The sequence below is a fragment of the Ovis canadensis genome, chromosome 7 (genome assembly GCF_042477335.2).
Source record: "Ovis canadensis isolate MfBH-ARS-UI-01 breed Bighorn chromosome 7, ARS-UI_OviCan_v2, whole genome shotgun sequence".
NCBI lineage: Eukaryota > Metazoa > Chordata > Mammalia > Artiodactyla > Bovidae > Ovis > Ovis canadensis.
Window position 1 is genome coordinate 17,553,475 of NC_091251.1, and position 22,760 is coordinate 17,576,234.

General features: G+C 41.0%; 1 protein-coding gene across 1 annotated transcript in view; it reads right to left on the reverse strand.

Moving 5' to 3' along the window:
- Positions 1-39: 39 nt before the first annotated feature.
- The window catches only part of SIMC1 (SUMO interacting motifs containing 1), a 78,727-nt gene continuing 56,006 nt past the window's right edge, over positions 40-22,760 (reverse strand). The window contains exons 7-10 of the mRNA XM_069595288.1: positions 22,557-22,685; positions 9,463-9,619; positions 9,239-9,323; positions 40-878 (exon numbers count right to left, since the gene is read on the reverse strand). Coding sequence (XP_069451389.1) covers positions 634-878; positions 9,239-9,323; positions 9,463-9,619; positions 22,557-22,685 — 616 coding nt within the window. The 3' untranslated portion in view covers positions 40-633. The remainder of the gene's footprint in view (positions 879-9,238; positions 9,324-9,462; positions 9,620-22,556; positions 22,686-22,760) is intronic.

The following is a 22,760-nucleotide window of genomic DNA, read 5'->3' on the forward strand; positions in this document are numbered from 1 at the left end:
ATTCTGCCTGCTCAGTCATGAAGCCTAAGCATGATAAACTTGATATTTTGAAACACCATTGCCTTTTTATTGTATCCTTTTAACATCAGTCTTTTTGCAGCACACTCAATACTTTTGTTTCTATCCCCCTTCATTACATTAGGTCTTAACAGACTGGCCACAAATAGGCAATATCACAGGTCCGATATAGGATGTTTGTTTTCCGTTAGGGACACAAACATCTTTCTCTTTCGAAACAGGTTCTCAGTACCTTGAATGACGTAACATTGATGTCTCAAATTTGTTTAGCACATGGATTCTTTTTTTCACATCTTGAATGGAAATGTTAAACATATAGTGCATACAGTATTACCTGTTTCAAAAAAAAGTATACATAAATAATTTATTAAAAAATATATACACCATATGTATTTAAGTCATATCTGAGAAGAGGCTAGGACAGGGTTGTTAAAAAAAAAGATGTTTACTAAAGAGTTAGAAAGTTATCATAGCCTACAGATAAATAAGGTAGGTTTGGTCCTGTTAGATTTTAAACTACTTTCTATCCTTCTGGGACTTCCAAGCAGTTGGAGGTGGAGTTCAGGAGGTATTCTTGGTGTTCAGTGCCTCAGACAACCTTGTGCTGCTCCGGGCCTATGGAGAGACCTCCGAGTCGGGGTTCAGGTCTGCGGCAAAGAAGAGCAGGAGCCTGAGGAGGCGCACCTTGTCCTGCAGCTGCGGGACGAGCGGCTCCCCCAGCATGCGGACCAGGCGGCTGCGGAAGGCCTCGATCTGCTTCTCCACGTCCACCACGGAGATGTCGTCCCCCTGCTGGGGCTTGGGCTTGATTCTTTTGATTATTAAGTCTTTCCGGTCAATCACTGAGCTCCGCAAGTGCTCTGCAAGAGGGAAAAAGTCAGCGGCACTGTTCCGAACGACTTTCTATTCCTCTATGACTGGGGAAGACGGAATTTTGGTAGGTAGGGTGTAGGCAAAGATTTGTTGATGAGTGACTAGGCTACAAGTCAAAGGCCCATTTCTGAAAGGTCCTTTGTTCTGGTTCTCTCTGGACCTCAGGTTTTAGTATTAAAAAAAGCCTTGGTTTTAGTTCTTTTTCCTTTGTTGATTTAGACAACAAACCTATATTAAATAATGAAACTATTTCAAATGGATATAATTGGAGAACTATTCTCTGAAAAGAATTGCAAAGATATTACATTTTACATGGTAAGTCTGTCATGATTTTGGTTAATCGTAATTCTGTTGAATCCATTTTGTATGTATTGCAGGATAGACCAAATGAATAAACATTCATGTTGAGAATAAAGCAAGGGTTCTCACTATGGGAGACAAGACTGAATTAAGGAACAGGAAGAGGAAGAATTCTGTGGAAGTGGAAACAGGTATCAGTATGAACTTTCATTTTTTTTAAATTACATAATTTACTAGCCCTTGTCAGAAAGGGCCTAGAAGCAATAACAACTGATGGCTGTCCCAGTAGCAATCAGCATACTCAGCACCTAGATCTTGGTTTTGAAATACTATTTCCCACTCCCCACTAAAAAATACCAGAACTCTTGGCAAAAAGGCTGATTTTAGGATCATGGCAAGGAAGTTACAAGGGGAACCTGGAACTTTTTTTTATAAGAAAGTAAGGGAATGCTTAGAAACTAATGGGGACATATTAGTTTCTGTTGGCCACATTTTGAACAATATGATGGTAAATAATGGCCAAAAAAATGGGACTATAACACACTGAATTTTAAAATGTCCCAAATCCATAGTAAATAAGAATGAGTGCAGGGAGAAGGGGAAGGTCATTTTTATCAGAAGGCCAGTTAAGAAATGTAGAAGGAATACATGACTAGAAAGGGACCAATTTTCCATCTACTAAATCAATTCAGTAGTTCACCAAATGAAAGGCTGAACGGGAGACTGAGTTTCACCCTCTGGGAAGAGAACACGGGAGAAGTCTCTTAGGGACTCCCTGACCATATGGTCCAACTTCACACCAGTGAGACCACACTGATGTTCCTGCCTCTTGATGTAATGCACTGGAAAGGGGTAGCCACCCTCATCTCTTCTGTGTTCTTGCTGCTCATGAGAGAATAAGCTGACCACCCCAGTTGTGTGGTGTTCTATGAAGTAACTGACCTGGACTCTTCAAAAGTGTCCTGTTACGAGAGACAAGTAAAGGCTGGCAGCTGTGTTAGATGACAGGAAGCAGAAGAGCATACCAGCCAAGCACAATGTGTGATGCTTGACTGAATCCTGACCCAAAGCAAAACCAAACAGCAGTCAAGGCTACCACTGGCACACATTAGATAACATTCTATCAAGGACAGAATCAGAGGGATAATGAATAACGGCATGTAGGAGAATATTCTTAAGCTGAAGTATTTAACAGTGAAGGATTATGACAGTGCAACTTACTCTGAACTGGTTCAGCGAAAAAAAGTATGTGGATGGAATAGATAAGCCAAATATGGCAAAATGCTAACAGCTTCTGAATCAAGGTACAAGTTACAGGAGTGTACGTCATACTACTCCTTAAGCTTTTCTGTAAGTTCAAAAATAAAATGCTGGGGAAAAGTACAAACTTCTAAAGGTACCCATTACAAAACCATGACTCGGTCCCAGCAGGGCTCTGGAAGTGTGTGGGATCGAGGCACACAGGGCACAGGGTCACAGGCAAGGCAAATGGAGGGGAAGGGCCCTGCAGGCCTTTTGAGTCCAGGTGTACCAGAGACCATGCCAGCATCATTGTATCCATCTCATTTATAAAAGGGGGTAATGGCACCTTCATTAACAGGGTTCCTAGAAGGACTGAACTACAGGGTCTAGAAATTTGAGAAAATAGAATCAACTGAAAAGAAAAAGTATAATAAATAGATTGCAGAATATCCAAAAAGTCTGGAAACAGGAGGCACAGCTGCTCTGAGATGTCATCATAGGGGCATTTCAGCATTTAATCAATGTTACAGTGAGCGCCTACTCTGCCTCTGGGACAGGGCTAGGCTCCGAGGAGACAGTGGGATCAGAGACCTGGGCCCAGCCCTCCTGGACTGACATTCTAGCCGCAGGAAGCCTGACAGTGGTTAGTCAACAAAGACAGTTGTGGTTTTGGTGAGTGCAACCAAAGAAATCAACTGGGTGCTGTGATACACAGGAACACTGAGGATCAAGGGAGGCGGTGTATTCTAGCTGGGGAGGGCCTCTTAGTTGAGTCCCAAAGGATAAGGAGGTAAGCATGAAAAGTCTAGCGGAAAAGCAGTCCATGTAGCGGGAAAAGGTGCAAATGCCATGATGTAGGAAAAGCTTGTTTGGAAAACTAGAGGTTAGAGCTGGGTAGTAACAAGGAAAACGGGACCAGAAGAGACTGGCAGGCAGCCTGGGTCACAGAGTTTGTCTTCTGGACGCAAAAGGAGATACGTGGAATGTTTTAAGCAGTGAAATGTGCGATACTTCAGTCTGCTACTGGGGAAGAATGATCACAGGGGGCAAAATCCTTTTAGTAGAATTTGATTTTCTTAAAGCATGTGCTACTCTGAAAAACAAGAAAACGACTTCAAAATAACAAAGAATTGGCTGCAAAGAGAGGGATGGGGAGACTTGGGAGCAAGAGGAACTTGGAATTTATTAATACCGGAAATTTAGAGAAGCAAAGGTTAGCAGTGCCCACCTACCCACCGCCCAAGGGGAGGAAGTCCTGGCCAGTGGACTTGAACCATTCTGGCCCAGCTGGCGGGGCCTTGGATTTCATGCTTCAGTAGGGATGAGAGTTCTTACTGCAGAGGTTCTTGGGGTTGTTGTGTGAGGCAGTCTTTGCAAAGGGCTTAAGTGGCATGAGATCTGGCTCGAGATACTTGGGCTGGGAGTGCCGTTACTCGTCCCTGGGTCAAAACTAGGGCTAGTGATTATCATGTGTCAAGGTCATCGTCACCAGGGCCTCCAATCCAACGGTCACATGGAGCCCTTTACCATCTCTGCAGCTCTTCCATGTACCTCCGTGTCAGTACCGGCAGAACCCTGGGTGTATCTTCAGCCTCGACACCCTTGCCCTGCCACACCCTTGTCACCATTACCCCCGCCTGACCTCCCGCGTCCTCAGCCAAGCTGTCCGCCACCCATCGGGCCTTACGTCGACCGTCTTGCCGGGCTCCCTTCACTCTGGAATCAAGACAAGTGAGCTCCCTAGCTGGGGGCCTTCACGCCCGCTCCTGTCTAGGCCCACGGTCTTGTTTGCTGCTGCGCTCCCCTTGCTCACTGAATCCTAGTCCTACTTGGTTGCTCTATGTTCCTTGGACTCATTAAGTTGCTTCTGGCCTCAAGGTCCCTGGACATGCTGTTTCTTCTTTCTGGGAAACTTTGCCCTCCCTATTCGCCTGGCTAATACCAGTACTTCACATCTTAGTCTGAGTATTACTCCTTTAGGGAGGCCTTCCTGAGTTCCTCCATAAACAAGTCCTACTTTTTCCCTTCACAGCATTTATTTTCATTGCAATTTTTACTAGTGTGATGGTTTGTTTCAAGCCAATCACTTCACTAGACAGTTAAGCTCTAGGAGGGCAGGGGCCACGTTGGTCTTGGACACTGAAGTTTTCCCAATGAGCCAGGTGCAGAGGAGGCGCTGGGTGAATATTTGTTGTCTGGATGAATGTATGGACTGAGCCGACTGTGCCCGAGTCTGCCTTTCTCCCCTCTGTGGATGAGGCTCCTTCAGGAAGGCTGTGTGTGAGACTCTCCTTGGAATGAACAGGCGTCTGACTTTCACATCACTCTCAGTGGCTCAGAGTGAAATTCAGGAAAGTAATTTTGTTCATTTAAATACCATATGTTTAAATTCCTAGATTCATAGCTTCAAAGTATATTCTAATTACATGCATCAGGAGAACTCACAGCATATGGCAGCTCGTAATTTTGCTGAGGCTCGGACTTGAGTTTCATGGCTGTGAAACTGGGGTGAGGGGGCTTACTTCCCTCAGCTCAGGTGACAGCCCAGCATCCACCTCTTAGGGGCTGCTGTGCTCTCTATGGGAACATTTACAAAATGTGGGGGTTCAAGATACATTGCTCCCCAAGGCCAAGGGTCAGTATGAAAGTAATTTAACCATGTATAGAGAGTTTAGAAAGTGGGCATCAGAAATTCCTTAGAACCTCATCTTCTAATCTCATCTGGAATTTTACAGAAAATTAATTTCCTCCAGTGTGTTTCCACTGTACACAGGCTCTGGCCACAGACCTAGGTTTGAACCCTGGCTCCGCAGGTACTTTCCTCTCCGCTTCTGTTTGCCCATGTGTGAAGGGGGTTGGTGCTCATCTCACAAGCTTACTGGGTTAGACAAGCCAGTGTATGTGAATTTGCCTATGCCCCCTTCCTCTCTTCCTCCTTAGAAGTTCCCACAAACAAAGGGCACACTTGGACTCCCCAACCTCTTTCTTTCCTCCCCACCCTTGGAGCAGGACAACTCTGTGTGTGCGCTCAGTTGCTTCAGTCGTGTCTGACTTTCTGCGACCCTGTGGACCGTAGCCCCGCCAGGCTCCTCTGTCCGTGGGATTCTCCAGGCAAGAATGCTGCAGAGGGTTGCCGTGCCCTCCTCCAGGGGCTCTTCTCCACCCGGGGCTCGAACCTGTGCCTCCTGAATTGCAGGGGGATTCTTTATCTGCTGCTCCTCCTAGGAAGCCCATTGGACAACTCTGGCTGACCTCGAAATGCACTCAGTGATGTCCTCCTCCCACTTGAACCGGGCAGAGATGACTAAGGAGCCGTCACAGTAAAATGCCTCCTGATAAAGACACTGACTATTTCAGGGAACCATTCAGTTGTGTTCTTCGCAGGACACTATTTTCAAACTTCTGGTTCTAAATATTTCTTCTCCTTCTTAACTCTTTTCCAAAGAAGCTGAAAAGAATGCTAAGGATAAAACAGGATTGGAACACCCCATTTATTCTTAGTCAGTATACACTGGTCTGAGAGCTTCCTCTCCCTTATTCAAGGCAGAAAAGAATATTCTGTAATAAAAGTCGATCCCATGTCCACCTTGAATCACTATTGCCCATGACCCAGGTATATTCCCTGGGAAACAAAACAGAAATGAACAACAAGTATTAAGGGTGAACTTTAAACAAAACCAAGCTGCTTTAATATTAAACTTTCTGCTAGATCTCCAAAAGAAACAATTTACATAAACTTCAGTGAGGCTGAGCACACATGGAATTTGCCTTTGGGGCTTTGTTCTTAAAAGGACACGTACCTTTCTTTGAGCATGTTAAAAAATGCACAAACCACACAACCTCACGTCATGGCCTTGACAACACTGTGTTAGGTTTTAGTTACAAGTGTCTGAAACAGAGAAGACCCCTGTAATATACTCCTCGCCTGGCCACAGGCAGCCTGAGAGTCGGCAACACTGACAGCAATTTCTGCTTTATTTCACGCTGCTGCTGCTGCTGCTAAGTCACTTCAGTCGTGTCCAACTCTGTGTGACCCCATAGATGGCAGCCCACCAGGCTCCCCCGTCCCTGGGAGTCTCCAGGCAAGAACACTGGAGTTGGTTGCCATTTCCTTCTCCAGTGCATGACACTGAAAGGTGAAAGTGAAGTCGCTCAGTCATGTCCGACCCTCAGCGACTCCATAGACCACAGCCTTCCAGGCTCCTCCGTCCATGGGATTTTCCAGGCAAGAGTACTGGAGTGGGGTGGCTTTATTTCATGCCTATTAGCAATTAGTCTTGGCAAGTTATGTATTATCATCCCTATTCTATAGAAGGAAGAAACTGAGGTCTAGAGATATAAAATTAGCTGCCCAACGCAGAGTAGGTGATGGAATTGGGATTCAAACCCAGAACTTCTATATTCAATCCAGTGCTTTTAAATTTTTTTAATGTTTCTGTAATACCTTCCTCAATTCCAGGCAAAAGAGGGTGTAAGGACCATCTTATCTTCCCAAGAGCATTACCGAGCTAAAATCAACCTCAATATGATCATGTATGTGTGTATATAGGTGTATATATATATATACACACATATATATATGCAATGTATATATATATATTAAGGACAGAATAAATGGCAGAAATAGCAAGGACCTAAAAGAAGCAGAAGAGATTAAGAAGAGGTGGTAAGAATACACAGAAGAACTGTACAAAAAAGGTGTTAATGACCCAGATAACCATGATGGCGTGGTCACTCACTTAGAGCCAGATATCCTGCAGTGTGAATTCAAATGGGCCTTCGGAAGCATTATTATGAACAAAGCTAGTAGAGGTGATGGAATTCCAGCTGAGCTATCTCAAATCCTTAAAAATGATGCTGTTAAAGTGCTGCACACAATATGTCAGCAAATTTGGAAAACTGTGCAGTGGCCACAGGACTGGAAAAGGTCAGTTTTCATCTTACCCAATCCCAAAGAAAGGCAATGTTGAAGAATGTTCAAACTATCTTACAATTGAGCTCATTTCACATGCTAGCAAGGTAATGCTCAAAGTCCTTCAAGCTAGGCTTCAACAGTATGTAAACTGAGAAATTCCAGATGTACAAGCTGGATTTGGAAAAGGCAGAGGAACCAGAGATCAAATTGCCGGTATCTGTTGGATCATAGAAAAAGCAAGAGAGTTCCAGAAAAACATCTACTTCTGACTCATTGATTGTGCTAAAGCCTTTGACTGTGTGAATCACAACAAACTGTGGGAAATTCTTACAGAGATGGGAATACCAGACCACCTTACCTGCCTCCTGAGAAACCTGTATGCAGCTTAAGAAGCAACAGTTAGAACTGGACATGGAACAACAGATTGGTTCCAAATTGGGAAGGAGTACATCAAGGCTGTATATTGTCACCCTGCTTATTTAACTTCTGTGCAGAGTACATCATGAGAAATGCCAGGCTGCATGAAATACAAGCTGAAATCAAGACTTACGGCAGAAATATCAACAACCTCAGATATGCAGATGATATCAATATAATGGCAGAAAGTGAAGAGGAACTAAAGAGCTTCTTGATGAGGGTTTAAAGAGGAGAATGAAAAAGTTGGCTTAAAACTCAACACTCAAAAAACTAAAATCATGGCATCCAGTCCCATCATTTCATGGCAAATAGATGGTGAAAAAGCAGAAACAGTAGCAGATTTTATTTTTATGGGCTCCAAAATCACTGTGGTTGGTGACTGCAGCCATGAAGTCAAAGGAAGAATGCTCCTTGTAATAAAAGCTGTGACAAACCTAGACAGCATATTAAAAAGCAGAGACATCACTTGGCCAAAAAAGGTCTGTATAGTCAAAGCTATGGTTTTTCCAGTAGTCATGTATGGATGTGAGAGTTGGGCCATAAAGAAGCTTTTTTTTCAGGATCCCCTCCAAGATCATGTTTTGCATATAATATTCATGTGTTTTGGTTTGATTTTAATCATCTGGAATAGTTCTTCAGTCTTCCTCTGTTTTTAAGACATTGGGACTTTCGAAAGTACAGGCCAGTTAGTTTGTAAAAGGCCCTTCAATCTGGGTTTGTCTGGTGCTTCCTTCTGATTAGATTCGGGTCAGGAATTTTTGGCACCTAAGTGATGAGGTGTTCTCAGGGTATCACATCAAGAGGACCGTCAGTTTTCTCCCTTGTAAACCTACTGTCTTTCCTTATGTAATCTGTAACCACGTTAGTTTTCCTAAGGGCCTCGTTAATCCTTGGCTGATCAAATCACTCCTATCTGAAGCACCTATTCCACCATTATCCTTGTTGATATTTGCCCAAGTGCTAGTTAACCAATTAATTAGTCTAACTCTCCCAGATCCTCACTGGCTTTGCCTGTGACTGGGGCAGAGCCACGTTCACAGTCTTACATCATTTGCAAGATGTTCACGTTTACCTTGCCACTGATTTTCTGTGTTTGTATCATATTGACCGATGTTTACAACATCCAAGTCAGTGAGCAGGAGACCCAACAGAGATTCTGCAGTGATGGGCCAGGGAAAGCTGCCAGGGCTCGGTCAGGTCATTACTGAATCTTGCTCATGTTAGGGTAACTCATTTACCTACACAACCCTAAGGACTGCGAGGACCACTGTGGTATCTGCCGTAACAAAAATACTACGTGAACTCTTCTGTTTCAGAGCAGCGATTCCAGCTATGTCCTTTCTCGTTTCTTGCAATTACACTAAGGAACAATGATTTACGGAAGTTAATAGAGTCCCTTATGTGACTTTAATTCATAATAATGTCCATGGCCAGACTCCCACACCACCCGGTTTGTGCCCAAATGCTCCTTACCTCTTAAAACATGCTGGTAACTGGATAACAGGAACTGTAGGTGCTCGACCAGCTCATCCCATTTCTGCCACTGGGTTTTATCTGACTGTAGAGATAGTAAAAGCAGTTGGTAATAAATTCTTTCCTCAGTAAGAGGTTTATACAGTTTTTAAGTAACTTACAAAAAGCTCAAGGATTAAGGAAAAGGTGGTCTGGGCCTGGGACTGAAGTAGGGAAAAACATACCTGACACTTGAGCAGTGACGTGGAATTGTTCAGAAAATAGAGGGCCTGGGCCAGAGACAAGGGTAGGCGGGTGGGCGTCTCACAGCTGTGGAGAAATATGATTTCCAGCACTTTGCAGCGTAGCAGGTGGCTTTCCATGGTAGTAAAGAACATCTCTCTGCATGGAGGAGAGAGAGCGCACCATCACAACTATTGTTTCAAGGAACGTATACCACAATTCTCCCTGAATGCTCTAACCTTTGCCTAAATCAGAGAAGGCTAGGAAGGAATACAATGAAGGCCTACAAAATCACAAAGCCTGTGGACAGGGCAGAAACAGATTCGTTCATGAACTGACAACTGCCAGAAAACTCCCTGACGTTTGAAAGTGAAAGACTATAGTTTAGGACACGTGAAGAATTACAGCATACTCTAACCAAGAGAATTAATCATGAGATTAAATGTTTCTGAATGGCCATAAAGTGCCATAACTGGCACAAAAGAGGAATATTATTAAGAGGAATAAAAGAGGGTATTGCTCTTGAAAAGCTCATGGTTGAACAGGGGCAAAAGTGTGCAACAGGAACCTAACGCGCAGGGCCAGTGTGTACACGGTGTGGTGGTGCCCCCATGACACAGATGGGAGAGCACACTCGGTCGGGGCTGGAAGCAGCCTCTGACGGGGGAGACGGCACGGGCGGCAGTGGGCTAGGGGAGTAAGGAAGGCCCAAGGTAAGAGGCACTCCAATGCTAGGAGAGACATGGCGAAAAGCAAGAAGCAAAGAGATATACACATCTGGGGCGCCACAGCCTTCTTCAGTTTCAAGTCTCTAGGACTGAGGAGTCCCCGAGGGACTTGGCCAGCGAGAGTGGGCTGAGCACACTCAGAGGCTTCTGAGAAGGAGAGCTGTAAAACGAAGGCTGAGCTTCGGGAAGGCGAATCCCACTCACTGTTCTAAACACAGTGTCAGCTTCCCCCCCAGAATGTGATGAATCTCAGATGCACAGGGTGCATCTCTGGACTGCCTAAAGGCTTTTGCCTGAAGGTTTGGTTGGTGGTTCTTGCCAGGTCTGCGCATCAGAGCAGTTTCTGAGGAGTAGGCAGTGAACAGATAAGGAGATGGCAACAACAGAACCTGCCCCAGATATCAGGGTTCTTTCTGCTACAGCTGTCCCTTTGCAATGGAGCAACATTTGGAAAAATAGGGGGCTCTTGGTGCCACTGCCGCTTGTAACAATGATAAATAACAAAGTATCTATTCATTTTTATTTTCTTCTTCCCTTTCCTTTTGCTGTTCCACCAGACACGTTATTAGTGTAAAAGCAAAATTTTAAAAAGCAGAATAAATAATTCTAAAACCTTTGCTTAACATTCTAAAGTATTAAAAATGTCTAAAATATTTATGAAAATCCATTTGATCTCCTTAATGTATTTTTTAGTACCATTCTATATCTTCTGTGACAAATTTTCTTTAATACGAAGGACTCCAAATTATTACATTCCTAAGACATTCTCCAAATTCTTTCAAGTCTAATTTCTACTCTGCATTTGGTGTATGACTTTCGCAGACAGTTGATCTATTCAATAACTTTTAGTTTCAAACTGTATTTTCTCCTCCAGTTTTGACTCCAGAGTCTGCATTTGTCCTGGTTTTATAATCCAATACGGCAAACCCAGAAATATACAAATAACAAGAAAGTAATTTTAGTGTGTTGGACATAGTAGGAAATGGAGGTACAATTATCTATAGCAATTCAAATTCACATTTTAAAAACAAGATAGAGAGGAAGGCTAACTTCCAGATCCAGCCTTAACAAGTATATCTGATATTGGATTTACTCTCCTTTTATCAACAATTATAAACAAAAGATATGATATAACTATTTTCAGGCATTGGATACAAATGACTATTGTTCTTGAGAGAAAGGGGAAAAAAGGTGGTGAACTCCATGTTTACCCCAGATTTCCTGCTGGGGGCACTTTCTAACTAAGGCCAAGGAAAGTATGGGTCCTAAACAGAAAGCAGTGGATTTGTTGGACGGAGCAGAGACTGGAGGTCAGGGGAGCTGAGGTGGCTGGAATATCTGTAACGGTCCCCCTTGGCACATGGACAGGGAGATAGCCAAAGCCTGGGAGAGAACAGTTAGTGAGGGCTGTGAGATGAGTGGGGATTCGGGAAAGTGCCCAGTGTTGAGAGAGATGGGGTCTCAACGAACTAGAAGAGAAATCTCAATTGAACATGTTGGGCTTTCAGGGATAACCCCAGAAGACTAAGCTACCGGACATTAGTCTCTTAAGAAAGGCTGCTTTAGCATGCTTGGGGCTGGTGCACGGTGATCACCCAGAGAGATGTTATGGGGAGGGAGGTGGGAGGGGGGTTCATGTTTGGGAACGCATGTACACCTGTGGTGGATTCATGTCAATGTATGGCAAAACCAATACAGTATTGTAAAGTAAAATAAAGTAAAATTAAAAATTAAAAAAAAAATAAAAATCACGTTCAAAAAAAAAAAAAAAAGAAAGGCTGCTTTAGAATACCCTTACAATTCCTAGAAACAAGCTTCAAAAGGAGAAAGCTAACCTGCTAATAAATCACTATCTGCCAGACTGGAAGTTAGTATTCTTTAAAGGAAGTCAGCAGATTTCAGATTCTCAACAACGGACCATTCATGTTAGGCATGCAATAAAAAAGTATTAGACAAGGGAAAAACAGGAAAATGAATCCATACCCAGGATCAAAATGCCCAAAGAAACAGACCAATAGATGACACAATGTTGGAGTTAGTAGACAAGGACTTTAGAACAGCTGTTATAAATATGCTTAGATTAACCAACCAACCAAGATATATATACACGAATGAATAGAGGGGGACTCTCAGCAAAGAGAAATGGACACTCTAAGGATGAACCAAATGGAAGCTCTTGTTCTGAAAGATATAACATCTGAAATTAAAAAAAAAAATCACTGGATAGGCTTACCAACAAATTAGGCACCACAAAAGAAAAGAAAAATCAAGGAGGAGGAAGTGCAACAGAGAGAGAAAAAAAGACAAGTCAAAACAAAATTAAAAAACAAAAAACAATAGTAGAAAACACCAGAGCCGTAATGTTCTGTGGAACAGTGAGACACAGCCTAGCATATATGCACTTGAATCCCCAGAAGATGAGAATTCAGGCCAAAAAAAACCGCCCAAGATATTTCAAACTTTGATCAAAAATATTAACTCACAGATTCAAGAATCTCAATAAACCCCAAGCAGGGTAAACACAGTGGAAACTACAACTAGTTACTGTAATCAAGTAGACGGAAAAAAAAAAAGCAGCAGCCGGAGAAAAAAAGACACATGACTCAAAAGGGAGCAACAGTAAGAAATTCTGATGACTCCCCATTAGCAAGCCAGAAGAGAGGGACAGCTTCAAAACAAGGAGAAACACCTATCAACCTAGAATTCATAGCAAGTAAAAACACTACTCATATATGAAGGTGAGATAGCATATACGGATAAACAAAAGCTTTGCATTACCAGTAGACTTGCAGTACAAAAAAAATTAAAGAAGCTAAGTTCTTTACCTGGAAGAGAAATAATACCAAATGGAACTTGGATAGTCAAGAAAGAAAGAAAGAACACCAAAGATGGTAACTGTGTGGGTCTGATATGTGTTTTTTCCAGCCACACTAAGCAATTGACTCAATTTTGACACTATTTACCATAGCGTCAGATTCCGCAGGTTAAGGGCTCAGGCCTACAAGGCTGCCCTCGCATTCTCTCTTTAGATGCCAACCCAAAGTCCAGCTTGTCAATCTGTGTGCTTCTGAACCACGTAGCTATAGATGGGAGGTTCCCAGGACCCCCACTTAGCTTTGATTAATTTGCTACAGGGCTTACAGAACTCAGACAAACCCTTTGCTTACTAGGTTACCAGTTTGTTATAAAAGGTTTAACTCAAGAGCAGCCACATGGAAGAGAGGTGTAAGGTATGGGGCAAGGGTGAGGCACGTCCATGCTCTCTGAGTGCATCACTCTACAGGCAGTCTCCACCTATTTACCAACCTGGAGGCTCTCTGGACCTAGTCCTTTGGGGTTTTCAAGGAAGCTGCATCAGACAGGCATGGCTGATTAAATCAGTGACCCCTGGTAACTGAACTCAACCTCCAGCCCCTGTCCCTTCCCCGGAGGAGGGGATGGAGCGGGAGAAGGGAGGGTAGAGGAGAGCTGGAACAGAAAGTTCCACTTTCTAATCACATGGTTCCCCTGGCAACCAGCCCCCAACCTTCAGGTCACCAAGTGGTTTTCCGAAAGATACCTCATTAACGGAACAAAAGATAACTTTATTAATTACTCTTATCACTTAAAAAACTCCAAAAGAGCTCTGTGCCAGGAACAGGATGAAGGTCTCTCTCAAACCCCGCCCCCCACACAAGCTTGGATGGTAAAGAATCTGCCTGCAATGTGGGAGACCCAGGTTTGATCCCTGGGTCAATAATATCCCCTGGAGAAGGGAATGGCAACCCACTTCAGTATTCTTCCCTGGAGAACTCCATGGACAGAGGAGCCTGGTGGGCTGCAGTCTGTGTGGTCACAAAGAGTCGGACACGACTGAGGACCAACACTTACTTCCTTTATATATATATTTCTTATTATAGGTTACAATATCACAGATAGGTGGAACAAAGACCGTTCCCCACCCACATCCCTGAATTTCTTTTAAAAACAACTGTTTAAAGCAAAAACATGATTCCATCTCAGAGTAAAATGCATGACAACAACAGCACAGATAGTGGATGGGAGTGGATAAACGAAAAAAGGGTTATTAAGATTTTAACACTACATGTTACGATAGAGTACTAATTCAAGGTAGACTCTAATAAGAACACATATTGTAATTCCAAGAGCAACCATTAAAAAAATAAAACATCTCTGAAAAAGCATTTGATAAAATTTAACATCCACTCATGATAAAAACAGAAAACTAGGAATAGAAGGGAAATTCTTCAGCTTATTAATGAACATCTACCAAAAAAGTCCTAGAAATAGCATCATGATTAATGGTGGACTGACATTTTAATTAATCAATAATTAATTAATGAACTGAATGCTTTCCCCTAAATCATCAACAAACCAAAGATGTCTGCTTTCCCCTGGATCATAACCAAAGCAAAGATGTCTGCTTTCCCCTGGATCATAACCAAAGCAAAGATGTCTGCTTTCCCCTGGATCATAACCAAAGCAAAGATGTCTGCTTTTGCCATTGCTATTCAACATAATATTGGAAGTTCTAGTCAGTGTAGTAAGGCAATAAAAGGCATACTGACTGGAAAGAGAACTAAAACTTTCCCTGCTTGCAGATGACATGATGGTCTACACAGACAATCCCAAGGAATCTCTGGCATGAGAGCATTTTCCATAAAAGAAAATCTGATAAGATACAGATTTCATCAAAATTTAAAACTTGCTCTGTGAAATATCTTGTTAAAGAGGATGAGAAGACAAACTACAGAATGGGAGAAAATATTTGCAAACTACAGTCTGAAAAAGGATTACATCTAGAATATAGAAAGACTCTGGAAACAGGAAAAAGCAAAAAATCTGTTAAGAACATGAGAAAAGAAATATTTTAGTAAAGATGTTATACAATTGGCAATTAAGCACATGGAAAGATATTCAACTTCATTAGCGATTAAAGAAATGAAAATAAAAATCACAATGAGATACCATCATACACTTATCAGAATAGCTAAAATAAAAAACTGTTTTAACACCACCAAATGCTGGTTAGGATGCAGAGAAACTGGATCATTCATACTGCTGGGGAGAATGTAAAATGGTAAAGCCACTCAAAGAAACAGTTTGGCAGTTTCTTAAAAAAAAAACTAAATAAGTAGCTACTATATAATGCAATGGAGAAGTAAATGGCAATTCATTCCAGTATTCTTGCCTGGAGAATCCCATGGACAGAGGAGCCTGGTGGGCTACAGTACACAGGATCGCGAAGAGTCAGACATGATTGAGTAACTAACAACACATAAGGCAAAAATTGCACTCCTTGGCATTTATTCCAGAGAAATGAAGATTTATGTTTATTCAAAAAGTCTGTACATGAATGTTTATAAAAGCTTTATTCGTAATAGTCCCAAATTGGAAGCAACACAGATATCCTTCAATGGGTAACATGGTTTAAAAAAAATACCAAAGGTATACCCACACTATGGAATACTATTCAGCAATAAAAAAGACACCACAACCTGCATGAATCCCAAGAGAACTATGCTAAGTGAAAAAGCCAATCCCAAAAGGTTCCCTACTGTATGATTCCCACTTATATAATATGTTGAAATGATCTAATTTTAAAAATGGAAAATAGATAAGTGGTTGCCAGGGGTGGGGTGGGAGGGGAGTGGGTAGGGTCATAAAAGGTCAGAATTAAAATCCTTACGGCGCTGGAAATGCTCTAAACCTCATCTTGTGTCGTCCTTGTGTCCTGATGGTGACACGTGCACCAAGTTTGGCACTGTCACCACTGGGCAACCTGTGCAAAGAGCACATGTGGTGTCTCTGTACTATTCCTGTCAACTGCATAAGAACCTATAACTACGTCAGAGTAAAATTTTATTTAAAAAGCTAGAAAGCTTTGCTTGTGCTCAGTCACTTCATTCTCTTTGTGACCCCATGGACTATAGCCTGCCAGGCTCCTCTGTCCGTGGAATTCTCCAAGCAAAAATACTGGAATGGGAGGCCATGCCCTCCTCCAGGGGATTTCCCAACCCAGATATCGAACCCAGGTCTGGGGCACTGCAGGCAGATTCTTTACCATCTGAGCCACCAGGGAAGCCCAAAGGGAAGAATAGAAAATACTTAATTAATCCAAAAGAAGGCAGAAAAGGAGATAAAAATGAACAAAGAACAAATAGTAAGCAAATAATAAGATGACAGATGTAAAACCAATAATTAATTTAAATGTAAATGGAATAACTAACTCCCGTTAAAAGGCAGAGATTGTCAGCTGCCTAAAAAGCAAATCCGACTATATGCTGCTTACATTAAACATACCTTTTATTTAAAAAAAAACTTTTTGTTAGACTCAAAGAGTTGTAAGAATAGCACTAATAATTCCCAAATATCCTTAGTACTCCAGATTCCCTAAGTGTTAAACGTTTACCATATCTTCTTTATCCTTAATATCTCTGTGAACTTTTTTTGAACTATTTGATAGAAAGGTGTAGGCATGATGCCCATTTATCCCTAACCATTTATCCCTAAGTTCTTCAGTGTATAATTCCTAAAAACATTTTCTAAGGTAACCAAGTGAGTGAGTGAGTGAGTGAAGTTGCTCAGTCGTGTCCGACTCTGCCACCCCATGGACTGGAGCCCACCAGGCTCCTCCCCCATGGGATTCTCCAAGCAAGAGTACTGGAGTGGGCTGCCATTTCCTTCTCCAGGGGATCTTCCCAACTCAGGGATCGAACCCGGGTCTCCTGCATTCCAGGCAGATGCTTTAACCTCTGAGCCACCAGGTAACCAAAAAAAAAAAAAAACCAGAAAATTAATCTTAATGCAACAGTATTATATTAACTGTAGACTTTAATCAGATTCTTTTCATTGTCCTAATGTTGCTATTAATAGCAAAAGAAATCGCAGGTTAGCACTGCATTCAGTTGCCTGTTTTTTTCAGTGTCCTTTGATCTGGAACAATTCCTCATTCTCGCTTTGTCTTTTATGACATTGACATTTTGCAAAAGTGCAGTGCAGTTTTTTTCGTAGAACATTTCTCATTGGGGATTTCTGATATTTATCCATGATTTGATGGAGGTTATGCATTTTTTGGCAAGAGGACTGCAAAAATGTTTTGTGCATCCTATCAAGGAGCATATGATGTCAGTTTGCCCCACTGCTGGTGTTAATTCTGATTACTTGACTCCATAGTAAAGTTATTTTTCACTTCATAATTAATATCTTGTGAGAATATACTTTCAGACTATGCAAATATTTTGGTACGCCACAAAATTTCATCATTTTAGTACCCAGTCATACCTGAATTAATTCTTATTATGATGCATGCGGCTCAGAGGGTAAAGCGTCTGCCTGCAGTGTGGGAGACCCGGGTTCAATCCCTACATCGGGAAGATCCCCTGGAGAAGGAAATGGTAACCCACTCCAGTACTCTTGCCTGGAAAATTGCATGGACAGAGGAGCCTGGTAGGATATAGTCCATGGGGTCACGAAGAGTCAGACATGACTGAGTGACTTCACTTTCACGATGCATGCCAAATGGTATTTTCCCCCCAAATTCATCATTTCTTCTTATATTTATTAGCTGGCTTTCTATTATAAGGAAGAGAGCCCCTTCTCTTCCTTCCTATCAGTATTAGAATCATGGGTTACTATTCTACACAACAGTGTGTAGTCTTTTACTGTCAATATTTATTTTGATACTCAAATTATCTCAGATTTAGCCAGTGGAAGCTCTTTAAGCTTCTTTTGTCATGTTCCAAACATTCTTTGAACATTTCCTCACTTTTTGGATCAAGATGTTCTGGGCTCATTTTATACTTTATCTCAGGTCTGGAATCAGGCATTTCTTTCAACATAAATTTATTTATTTTAATTGGAGGTTAATTACTTTACAATATTGTTGTGGTTTTGCCATACATCAACATGAATCCGCCACAGGTATACACGTGTTCCCCATCCTGAACCCCCCTCTCTCCTCCCTCCCCGTACCATCCCTCTGGGTCGTCCCAGTGCACCAGCCCCAAGCATCTAGTACCATGCATTGAACCTGGACTGGTGATTCGTTTCATATATGATATTATACATGTTTCAATGCCAGTCTTCCAAATCATCCCACCCTCTCCCTCTCCCACAGAGTCCAAAAGTCTGTTCTATACCTCTGTGTCTCTTTTGCTGTCTCGCATACAGGGTTATTGTTACCATCTTTCTAAATTCCATATACATGCGTTAGTATACTATATTGGTGTTTTTCTTTCTGGCTTACTTCACTCTGTATAATCGGCTCCAGTTTCATCCACCTCATTAGAACCGATTCAAATGTATTCTTCTTAATGGCTGAGCAATACTCCATTGCATATATGTACCACAGCTTTCTTATCCATTCATCTGCTGATGGACATCTAGGTTGCTTCCATGTCCTGGCTATTATAAACAGTGCTGCGATGAACACTGGGGTACACGTGTCTCTTTCAATTCTGGTTTCCTTGGTGTGTATGCCCAGCAGTGGGATTGCTGGGTCATAAGGCAGTTTTTCTTAACAAACTCTGGTTCCTTTTTGTGTAAACTAGTATTTAGAAACAAAGATCTGAGTACTAGGTCTGCTCATTGCTACTAGGGTGTAGTTGTTCCTATGCTCTCTTAGTGGGTAGAGGTAGGAAAGAAATGTGTGAATGCACACACACATATAATATATATATAAATGCTGACACCTCTACTTTTATTCCTGTATCTATCTATTTATTGGAACCACAAGTTCATACTGATGCCTCCAAATCCAATCCAGCACCACAGGGTTCCTTCTGTCCTTTCTGCTTTTCATATGTGTAACTCCTTTCTCTGACAGTGAGAAACTTGGCTCTCGTTATCCACAATACATTTAAGTGTTTAATCCTAGAATACATATAAGATATTTTTTGAATTGTTAATACTTCCTGTGAAAAAGAAATTTACTAACTAGAGTTTAATATTTATTTACACTTCATTTTTTGTCTTTAGCCTGAGGGTATTTAGTCCAAATACTGCGTTTTAACTTACTTGGATGGGCCGGGGAAGATGAACAGTTATCATAAAAGGATAGTATTAGGGATCTTTGTGGTGATGGAACAGTTCTGCATATGTTGACTGTCTTGGGGATTATATGAAGCTACACATGTGATAAAACTTAGAACCACATATGGTGAGTGCAATCTGGGCGAAATGGGTGAAATCTGAATATGCTCTGTAGATCATGCCGCTGTCAATTTCCTCTCCGCGATACTGATACAGTCATGCAAGACGTAATCGCTAGGGGATAGACAGTGAAGGGCATAGAGGACCGCTCTTACTAGTTTTTGCAACTTCCTGTGAATCTTTATTTAAAAATAAAAAGTGAAGGAAAAAAGGTTGCTTGGGCTTGTCCTCCCCCCAACTCTCATCCCTCAGCCCCATTTAAATGAATAATAATTCATTTAAAACACAGGTTAATTTGTTTGTATTGCTTGTTAGGCTCTCCTCCAACTTCCTTACTATTTTTCTTTTTTGAGTATATAAAACATTAACATGGTTCTAAAAGTCTAAAAGTTATAACTATACAAAGAAGTATATTCAGGAAGTACTATACTATCAATACCAAATTAAGGTCATTGTCACTCCAGCCCAGCACCCTCGCTCCTTTCCAGCCCATCTACCCCTGTATGTAAACAATTCGATTGGTCTGCATTTATCTTAACTATGTTTCTTTTTTTTACAATTATAATCATGTATATTAAAAATGTTCTCCTTCTTATATATATATTTATTATGCATACTCTATGTATTTTGCTTTGTTTACTTAACAATATATTTTGGAAAACAGTTCATAAAAATTTTGCTCCTATTTTCAATATTTACTCTTTTATAGCTACATCTTCATTTTGTAGATATACCACAGACATTCAGCCACTGTCCTATGTATGGGAATTTGGGTTGTTTCTAGTATTTTGCAATTATAAACATGCTGTTGTAAATATCTTTTGCATATGTATTTTCATACTGTTAAACGTGCCTCTTTAGGATAAATTCCTACACATGATTTTTCTGGGTCGAGAGATTATGCACATTTAGTTTTGTCAGATACTGTAAGACTTCACCACACACACCCCCACCCCCCACTGGCCGTAACGCTTGCACCACTTTGCATCACCACCAGCAACGTATGGCACCTGCCTGCTTTCTCAGACCTTCACTAACAGACTGTTTCATAGTACTTTAAAATTTTTACTATTTGTATAGGTTGGAAATAGTATCTCAGTGTAGTTTTAATTTATATTTATTTATTTTTTATATACATTTCTTTAAAGATAAATGAAGTTGGACATTATACAAAAACAAAATTACTATCTCTAATTAACATAGATGAAAAAGCTCTTAACAAAATATTAGCAAATTGAATCTGTCAATAGAAAAGAATAATATATTACAATCAAGTAGGGTTTTTTATTCCAGGAATGCAAAGTTGGTTATAATACGAAGGAATCAATCAATGTAATTCAGCATATCAATGGAATGAGGGAGGAAAAACTGTGATTATTTCAATAGATGAACAAAATACATTTTATAAATTCAAATACCTATTCTTCACAAAACACTGAATATCTTAGACAAAGAAGGAGGCCTTCTCAATCTGACAACGGGCACCTATGAAACATCCACAGCTAATATTATACTTAATGGTCAAAGACTGAATATTTTTCCTCTAAGATCAGGAATAAGGCAAGGATGTCTCTTCTTATCACTTCTCCAACATTCTATTGGGGGTACCAGCCCTTGCAATAGGGTAAGACAAAGAAGGAAAAGGTATACAGATTGGAAAGGAAGAGATTAAACTTTTCATTTGCAGACAATATATTGTGTATATAGAAAATTCTAAGGAAATCACAGAAAAATTCCTACTAGAATAACTGAATTCAGCAAGGCTGCTGGATTTCTACCACTATCAGTGAACCACTGGAAAATAATAGGTCACATAAGTTATACTTTTGTCAGAACTTTGGAATGATACCTATGTAAATTAGTTTATATCATTTAACTGCATGTAAACTATACATAAACTTTAAAAGATTAAAAGGTAAGGCCATATAAAGTATCTTCTAGTACAATTTGGGGTGGTTACAAATTTTCCCTTCCTGAAAAGTTTTAAATTAGGACCAGGTTTCATTTAAACTATTTTTGTCTCTGTTTAGTTTAAATTTGTTTACAGTTACCCACTCCTTAGATTTCCCATCTCTCACTAGAATCTGGGCATAAATAAATAAACAGTATGGGAGCTGGATCCAAATGAAATACTAACGAAGTGATAGAGCAAGCACGATTTTATGAATGCTTCCTTCTGGCTGACCACTGTAATGTACTGCCTTCTTTGAACTGACCTTGCAATTAGGAAGTCTTGGGTTTAAATCTGGATTCTAAATCTGATTAGTGATGTAAACTTTGGCTAGTTATTTAACTATTTAGAGTATTTTTTTCATTTGTTAAATGGGACCAACATTATAAAGCTTTATAAAAACATGAGATACTTAATGTAACAATGACTGGCACATTGTATGGATCCAATTAATGTTTGTCTTAATCTTAGCAGGATAGTTTAACTAAATCTTTATTACAATTCTATTTGGAATGACATTTTCTTCTAACAGAGGAACCAGAAATGTACAAGAGTAGTCTTGGTTATCAACTGGGAGCTTACGGGATGGGGTGGGAAGCAGAAAAGGAGCTGACAGAGATTCCCTCAAGTGTTACCACCCTACAGTAGCTCTCCCATAGTTATTTCCTGTTCTAGCAACTGTTCATGAAATTACAGTCATGGTAGCTTATTTTCCTTCCTTTGGATTCTAAAATTACTGGTTCAAAGGAGGAATCATTGGTCCTAGCCAAGAACTCTTATTTCTTTGTCTCTTCCTAATGGAATGCTTCACTAATTGTTTAGAGAAAGTGAATTCCCTACTCTTAATATCTGGGCTCATTCTACAGGTACAACTGTACTCACTCTTGGATCACCTCTTCTTCCCCTTATATGGACAGGCCTATTTCACCCAACAAGACTTTAGTAAACATTTATACCAGGCTCTCTGGCTGAGGGTCAGAGAAGATGGTAGTGCTTAACAGCTAAAAACTTGAGGGATGAGTGAAGTTATTAGACAAATGGATAAAGTGGGAAATTTAGGCTGCATTTAAGGTAACCTGCCTCTTCCTAAGAAATTATGCCTTAGTAGCAAATAATAACAGTTGGTTGAGAAACTATTTCTTTCAAAGGTTAAAGAGACAGGAACTATTTCTCTACCCTTTCCCCCCCTAATTTAACTACTGTTTGGAATTTTCTTTTGAAATTATGTTCCCAGATCAAAAAATAAAACAAAGCTAAGACTCACCTCTGACTCCTCTCAGGAATGTCCAGCACAAACCCAAACATCATTTCAGCAATTTTATTGGAGCTGCACGTGGGGGTCCTGTCCACCTCTACAGCAATAGACAGCATCCTCTGGAGCTGGCATACAATCCTGAGTCCAGAACACAGAACACAAATGAGCAGGAGGGTCCCTGCCGGCTGGGATGAGGTGCCCGCCAGTGTACTA